Consider the following 8,727-nt stretch of genomic DNA (forward strand, 5'->3'; position numbering starts at 1 on the left):
CCCTTGCACTTTTTTTAAAAAGTGAATCAAGAACAATATGGTTGATGGGTGGCAGGGCATTCAATGCCTTGTCACCAAAAAAAAAATCTCTCGGGCATCGCTATAACCGTCGCTATGAGCGTCGCTATAGACTTCTGTGTAAACGTCGCTATAACCGTCGCTATAAGCATCGCTATATAGAGACGCTCATAGCGACGCATATAGCGACGGTTTTAGCGACGCCGGGGGTTATAAAAACCCAGTGTATTTCCGTCGCTAACAGCGTCACAAGAGCACACAACCTCTTGTAGTGGTATGTAGTCTATCCATGTCAAAGGGGGGGGGGGGGGAGAGAGAGAGAGAGAGAGAGGGAATATATGGAGGGAGGGAAAGAGAGAGAGAGAGGGTTGATTTATTTTGTTGAACCTCCTACCTCCTTCCAAAACAATGTTTTCTTCTTGTAAGCTTCATTAAAATCATCAAATTTTTGCGTATATGATCTAAACTATCACACCACATGCATCCTTTGTCCCAGTCTTGTTGTGAGGGTCTAAACTATCACACCACATGCATCCTTTGTCCCAGTCTTGTTGTGAGGGCGCTGTCTCGGTTCTGAAGAAGGTCCACTTGCACTCAAACATCAAGTTTAACAACTTTTAAATTCAAATTCAACTCTTATATACCTTTTACCATCTCATCAAGGACTGGCTCTTCCAGCTTGGGCTTGGTCTTCTCCACTAGATCCTCTTTGAGCGCTTCCATAGGATCAGCCACTATGAACTTGTTCACCCTCTTTTGTCGCTTAACAATCATATTAACAGTTTTTGTAACCAATTTCTAATCAAAAGTTAAGCCCAACTCACCCTATGGATCCTCGAGCAGGTGTACCAAACTCTTCTGAAGGCACAAATCTGCTGCTTGAATAAATAGCTCGACCTTTTCCAGCTTCATTGTTTTTTGCTCAGTAGTAGATAACTGTTCAAACTTCTTTTTGAAAGCTCGTAGCAATTCTCTCGCAGATAATCCTTTATCCTTCTGTTATATCCATTTCATAAAGCTTTGCTTGGTAACCCGTTGAGAATCTTCAAGAAAGTACTCTTCTTGTAAAGCCTTATTAAACTCCTGTCAGTTTGCCCATGGGTTACCCAAATTTCTTCAGTTTGAGCCCTAATCTCCACCGAGTCATGATCATTAACTCCATAATCCTCCATAGATTGTTCATAAATAGTACAAAATTTTGAAATATCACAACCTTCAAATCTTTACAATTTTTTAGCTATTGTATACCTTGCTTAACAAATACGTCACTTAGTTGGTATTGCTGTTGAGAAGCCTACTGCTACTGTTGCATATAGTCTGCCAATTGCTACATCATTTGTTGCATTGCTACCTCCTATGCTGTCGACATATTCTGCTACCAAGTCCAACCCCGGCTCGTTGTCACATTCACCAAAGATGTCGGGGAAAAACAAGTGCGGTTAGTGAGCTGGATCAGCACAGGGCTATTGGCTGTAGGGAAAGTGTTAGAGAAACATGAATGACACCAAACAATAGGCGTTTCATTCACTTTGAAAGCTTACAACTGTTATTTGAAGAACTTCAACTTGTTAATTCATAACCAAGATGGACTTAGTTTACAAAACTGGACTCCTTTGGGGTTCTATACCGCCCTTATTGGATCTTTCTCTTGTCGTCTTCGCTGCAAACACCAAGGCTTGACGACTCTCACCTTAAAACCCGCCAGCTCTCTTCTCGCCAAAAAAAAAAAACCCCGACGGTTCCCCGTCTTTTTACTTCGTTAGCATAGGAGCCTATTTCAAATCCGTGGCCTCTGGTTAAACCAGCTTTTCTAACGGCTCATGCTGGCTTTGTTAATTGCAGATAGATCAAACCAGCGCATGCTTTTTTAATCAAAAGCAACACTCCTTCATGCTTTTTTAATCGCAGAGAGCGCTTGGCAGTCCATGGCCTACCCACGTCATTTGCAGCATCTTCATTATTCTCGTTAATACCTGCAGGGTTATCTCGTTAACCCACGTGGAAGAGCTTTTCTAACGGCTCATGCTCGCTTTATTAATCACAGACAGATCAAACTAACGCACGCTTTTTTAATCGCAAGCAACACTCGGCAGCCTGAATGGGTGCGCGCTTTTTTAGTTGCAGCCAGCGCTTGGCAGTCCATGGCCTGCCCACGTCGTTTGCAGCATCTTCATTATTCTCCTCAATACTTGCAGGGTAATGGCCAACTACAAGTTTCTTGGCTTCCTTGCATTGCGCCCGGCTTGCTGCATGCTTCCTTTGTACAAAAATTTCGCGTGGTTTTCTTATCAAAGCGACATTAGCAGTCATAAAGAGACCTCGCTGCTATGTTAGGATAAATTTTGGTGCTTATTACGAGCGGCGGCTCATCCCCACATTCTCTCTCCTCTCTCTTCACCACAATGTTGTGGTGTCTAATGTTCTGTTTGGAAAGTCAGCAATTGCGAATCGAAGGCCTCTCTCCATATGCAATTACCTTTGCACTGACCTTGAAGGCATGTGTCTCTACACAAGATGCTCATATGGGCACAAACACTCAGAAGTATATTTTGAGTCGGAGGCTATTGAAGAAAGATGTTGTGCTTGGCAGTATTGTCTTGGTCGATATGTATAAAATGTGGTTGAGGAGCTTCCTATCTGAAATGTCATCTCTTGGAATGCGCTGATTCGAGATGTGCGCAACAAGAGTAGGGCCAGAAAGCCCTAGGTTGTTTCCAGCGGATGCAAAGCAAGAATCCTTCATCCACGTGGCATCGACCATCCAACAGCAAATGCTTGCTCGCTTTTTTATGACCTTCATCAGTCGACTTGTCAAGACGTGCAGCTATTCAACTATTCCTGCTCTAAACTATAGTTTCGGCCCTCTGACGTCTTTCCCATCGCAAACTGAGAAATCGTCAAAATAACAGCCTTTCAATGAAAACAGGAGATTGGCTTCCTTTGTTCTTTATTGGTACCTTCACAAAAAAGCTACAAGATGGGTAATCACTTCAAATCGATGCAGGATGTTGGCAAGGAAGCTCCTCAAGGCTGTTCTAAACATATGCAAGCAGAAGGCCTTTCTCCAATGCAATCATCTATGGAAGCAAGCACCTATGCTAGCACCTTGAAAGACTTTGTAATATGCTGACATGAGTGTAGAGAATTTATGATGAGAGTGCTAGTCAGTCACAAGCTGTTCAGAAACAGGTTGTTCTTAGCAGGGCTTTTCTTTATATGTATGGAAAATGTGGTGCACTTACAATGTCCACAGAAAGGCAACAAATCCACTAACAACTCTAGGGAAGAAGCAATACTTGTGAAAGACATCAAGCAGGCTCACAAAAGCATGAGAAGGCCTCTTTCCAATTGTCCCAATGCAATCACTTATGCTTGCACATTGAAGGTGTGTAGTCTTATGAAAGACGTTGACATGGGTGAGAGAATTAATGATGAGATTACTAGTCACGCGCTGTTGCAAAAAATTATCATGCTTCCTGTGATCTAGAGTGTGGACTCTTGGAATGCATTAATTGTCAGATTTGTCCCACGGGGGCAGGGCCAGAAGCTCTAATTTCTTTTCAATGATGCGAAGTGAGGGCCTCTCTCCAGATGCAATCACCTATGCATACATCTTGAAGGCACGTGGCTCTTTGCAGGATGCCCAACATCATTGATGCAAGGAACTGCATCAACGAGAGACATTCAATCCCACGGCATTATCAAATTTTGATTTTTGACACTAAGAACGCAGTTAATGAATGCACTGAAAACTGCACGCTGCCGTGGGAATGGCACGTTTCCAAAATTGGGGAGGATTGTGCAAACTCCCCCATGTAAGAAGACTTGCATGTTTTTTTATTGAAACATGAAAATGGAACAACAAACAATTAATAACATTGACATCTTGTATGGTCATGCACGTTGAGCTTGACAAAATTCTAACCCTCCTTGTGGTTTTTTGCGAGGTACCCCTTTGAAGCACTATGATCGGTATCCCATTTTTGCAAAGAACGCCTCTGAACCACGACAATTGGTATTTCAAACACTCTCAGGTAAAATTAAAAATCTAACATGCTTTGATGAAATCTCTCTCCGTGCTTCATTTCCTCTCGGGGTGAAAGCATGTTAACCTGTCATGCTTTTTCATGTTCCGGACAATGCTAACTAGCACAATTTTGACATATGCTAACTAGTACAATAACTTGAGCTACATCTCCAAGATCTATGACATATGATATATCAATAGAAAGCAGTTGAAACAAGGAATCCAAATGTACAACCTCTGACAAATTTTGATATTATTTGTAAAAAATTTACCGGATGCCCAACTTTTCGAAGATGTGCTAACTTGAACCTGCTAACTAGCACAAAAAGCGCGACAGGTTAACATGCTTTCACCCCTCGGATAAAAAAATCAAACAACCTTTGATGAGCTCTCTCTCTCTCTCTCTCTCTCTCTCTCCTCCATTTTGAATTCTCTCCTCCCATTTAATAAATATCTTAGACAAATTAATAGCATCAAATAAGCAAATTTATTTCTCATTTGAGAAGTGTTCAAATGGCATATATAGTTTTAGATATTTTACTTAATCTTAATTCGATACGAACACAGCTAACGAAGCACTCTAGTTTTTGCTAGTGATGCCTTTGATACCACCCTTGAAGGCCCGCTCACCACGATGCCGGTAACCACCAACGCTCCCTTAAGTCTTTTGACGACGACCGTCACCTACAGTAGAGCCTCCTCACTCTCTAACGGCGTGCTTTTCCAGGCCTTTCTCCTCCTGCTCGTTCTTTATTGCTTTCCTCCTGCTGCCTTATTGTATCTACTGCAAATAGGGTCTCCTGATCATGGGCGGCCCACCCTGCTCACCAATCCCCGACAGTGTCCTGCTCGTAAACCTCCTCTGCGCTACAGAGGTGCACGTTGCTTCACGTAGGGGCATAGAGACGGGAGGAAAGGGGTGACGAGAGCCGTCGGTGGTTGCAACAGCTGTAGCAGCGCACGCCCACAGACTCCTTCAAGGCTCTGTCCACGTCTCCCTCAACAGGTGCCGCCCTTCTCCACTTGACGCTACCCTGCATGCTAACTTTCTCTGATCTACTGTACCTTGTTACTACGTTAACGTAGAGGTCAATTCAGCAACGCTGTCCTGTCATTCAGCCACGTGGGCAGCGCCAAAAATAAAAACGCAGCGCTACAAAGCGCCGTCAAAAGCTACGCTCTCAAAAGCCGTCAAAAGCTACCATCTCAAAAGCCGGCCAGCTACGCTCTCAGCGCCGTCAAAAGCTACGCTCTCGAAAGCCATCAAAAGCTACCCTCTCAAAAGCCGGGCCGTCAATAGCTACGCCATCAAAGCTATGCAGGTTCAAAGCTACCATCTCAAAATCCGGGCCATCAATAGCTACGCCATCAAAGCTACGCAGGTTCCCTCGTCAACGAGTTGAAGCAGCAGACGCTCGTCAAAAGAAGCTACGCAGGTTCCCTCATCAACGAGTTGGAGCATCAGGCGCTCGTCAAAATACACAGGTGCGCTCTCTCTCTCTCTCTCTCTCTCTCTCTCTCTCTCTCTCTATTTCCATGCTTGAGCCGCCCCCCGACAGACATAGCTTACATAACATGCACAAGTCCATCTTTGTCTTTTCTGTGTGCCTACTTGTTGGGATCCTCGTGAGAGGGAGCTTTTTCGCGTGCGCCGTTGGTCCCTCCTTGCCCCTAGCGCCCCCACATGGGGCTGTCCCTCATGCGGCCCGGCGGTCCACGATCCTGTTTCTAACCTAACTTCCCTCCGTGGACGGCACTTGAGGGGGACCGAGGCCCCGTTTGGTGAATTGCCCCTCTCCGCGGCCATACTCCCCGCGGGCCAAAATGACGACTCGTGGACCCGTCGCTCCCGTGGACAAAACTCGACTCCGGGAGCCCCCGAAAGACTTTATGCAAGTGAGAGCCCTGCTTGGGCCGTGGCCGGGTCCCCGGGGGTCTCGTGGTCCAAAACGGCCCGGGACGCACCCACGGGGCCGTTTCGGCATTTTGATCAGTTTTTGGAACCGCGGCTCCTCGACAGGACCGACGGTGATGACTTGAGAGGGATTTCTACCTCAAGGCCATGGGGCTTGGGTGGTATGCCTGAGCGCCCCGAATTAAAGGACTTATATGGGAGTAGTACTCCACTCTTGGTGAACCGTGCGCATCCTGCCGGGTAGCTAAGAGGGGGCCGGTTGTTCAACCGGAGCCGGGGTGGCAGTCCTCACGTCAATAAAACCATCTACCCATTCTAGGTTGGAGTTAGGTCAACCCAGTCTTCAGAGGCGCTGGAGAGGCCTCCGTCCCTTTTTGTAATCAACTTTTTGAATCAATACAAAGCGCCCGTCACGGGCTTGTTTCTACAAATCTTGTCTCGCGCGTCCCTTTGAAATACTTGCTCCACTTGTTGTGAAGTCGGCTAACTTGTGTTCAGGTGAAGGATCGGCGAACGCGCGCGGCCCCTAAGTCCCATTTACGGGCCGCTCTCCAAGGTCCCGTAACACTTGGTATCAGAGCTAGAAATTCAAAGCTGGTCTATGCCTAACAGAGTGGGACAAAGACCCGCCAAAAGTGACTCCAGCAGCACTCCCCTACCCACTGCAAGATTAGAAGAAATCGCAGCGGACGGTGTAATTGACTCTTGGGAGTATTCCAGGTGGATACGTTCGCAAGGGAGACTACAACGCCTAGACCCTATCAGCGAAGCCGGGCCAGAGTTTGAGTCCGCGCCTCCATCACCCAACACGATGAGTCACGCCGATGGAGACTCATTTCATGGGGAGAGGAACGACCCTCCCCGTGATGACAGAATGGACAGGTGGGACGCTATACTAGAGTCTCAAGCCGCGCTGGTCCAACAACTCGTACAGGTAAGTCTGCTGAATGCTCAGAATGCCACAGCAGACAAAGGAAAAGGACCGGCAAGCACGCCGGGAGCTCCCGCGAGTGGGAGTGATGGGATGGGGAGTTTCAAGCCTATCAAGCCCACTCCCTACTCGGGCCAACGGGATTCAATGATACTGGAGAAATGGATCCGCGACACAGAGAGTTTCTACCGCACAAGCAAAATGGAAGAACACTTATGGACATCCGTGGTGTCTCATTTCTTAGCAGAGGATGCTTACAGTTGGTTCCTCCTAGAAGAGAGGAAAAATCCCTACATGTCATGGACCCGCCTCAAAGCTGAGATGCGGGACTACTTCGTTCCAAAGAATGAAGACTTCAGACACTTAGACGAATGGAGGGCCATCACCCAAGACAAAAGCAAGCTGCAAGAGTATGTGTCCAAATACAGGCAGTCCATGCTGAAAGTGGAACAGATGACTTGGGAGAGAGTGAGACTCCATGGTTTCCTCTATGGGCTCAAAGACTGGGCCCGTAGGGAGATCGAAAAGCAGAATCCGGTCGACTACATGGCAGCATTGGCCATGGCAGAGAGGCTAGTGGACTCCGACTTACGCCGAAAGGGGACCACCAACACGAAGTCTGGGGGAAGTGGGAACATTCCTTCCAACTCGAACAAAAATCAGCCCTCAGCTGGGCCTCAAAGAAGTGAACATGCAGGTAGCTTGTCAAACCAGCCCCGACTGTACGGGAACTTTCGCAATAATGCGCCAAGTAGCTACAGCGGCTCGTCGAGTAGTAGGAACTTCTCGGTGAACCAGCTTGGAGGGGCTCCTCAACGGACGCTGCCTTGGAGGGCGAATCCTTCCCGCCCATGCCGTAACTGTGGGGGTTCTCACTGGGATAATGATTGTCACAAAGCTAGCTCTCAGTCTTGGGCTCACTCCGCTTGGGCCAATGAGACCAACGTTGATAGGGCAGGATCGTCACAAGTACAGATCACTGAAATCACGGAGCAAGAGTCTGAAAGTGGAAACAAAGAGTCTACCGAAGGGAGGGTCCGTGTAGGAGCCATCAAAGCTTCCCTACACTGCCTGGCAGCTCGTATCAAACCGATCCCAAATATGTATGTCAAGACGGTAATCAACGGGCAATCACAATTGGCGATGCTGGACTCGGGAGCGAGTCACAACTTCATCTCACCCTCATGTGCCAAACGCTTGGGGGTAAAGACCTACAAGCCCGGAGGAGGACGAAGCATCTCAGTGGGCTTCGTACAAGGCGAAGACTCGAACACCGCGATGGCTTACGATGTGGCGGTCCAAGTAGGTGAATGGCGAGCCAAAGTGGACTTCATCGTCGTACCCATGGATTCCTACGACATGATGTTTGGCCTGGCCTGGTATGACTCCTATGTGATGGGGTTGTATGCCAAGGGCATGAATCAACTGATGCTGGATATGAATGGTAAGGGGGTGATTGTCCTGATCATCCGGCCTATGGACACGCCTCTTGCCCGCAAGACCACTCAAGAAAAAGCTCCGCCTAAGCCACAACCTTACGTACCACCTCAAGCCCGGGGGCAGGTGAATGCAACTCAGACTAAGACACCGACGCCGACGAAAGCGGAAAAAGGGAAGACTCGAATTAGCTAGGATGACCTAGTCCCAGACTCAATGTGGATCTCGCCTAAGCAAGCAGAGAAGGCTCTCAAACAAGGGGCCCAGGTTCACTGCTGTGTGATGAAAGTAACACTAGCAGATTCAGAAGAAGAGTGCACTATCGGGGATAGTCGCATCATCAAGGTGATTGACGAATTCAAGGACGTGGTACCGCCGCAACTTCCAGCTGGGCTCCCA

General features: G+C 47.5%; 1 protein-coding gene across 1 annotated transcript; it reads left to right on the forward strand.

The window, feature by feature from the left end:
* Nucleotides 1-5,427: 5,427 nt before the first annotated feature.
* On the forward strand, nucleotides 5,428-8,523 carry LOC147450450 (uncharacterized). Its single transcript, XM_086520721.1, has one exon. The coding sequence runs from the start codon at nucleotides 6,562-6,564 to the stop codon at nucleotides 8,521-8,523; it is 1,962 nt and encodes a 653-aa protein (XP_086376847.1). The 5' UTR covers nucleotides 5,428-6,561.
* Nucleotides 8,524-8,727: the final 204 nt, after the last annotated feature.

Source organism: Adiantum capillus-veneris, chromosome 9 (genome assembly GCF_014529385.1).
Source record: "Adiantum capillus-veneris isolate H3 chromosome 9, ASM1452938v2, whole genome shotgun sequence".
Classification (NCBI taxonomy): Eukaryota; Viridiplantae; Streptophyta; class Polypodiopsida; order Polypodiales; family Pteridaceae; genus Adiantum; species Adiantum capillus-veneris.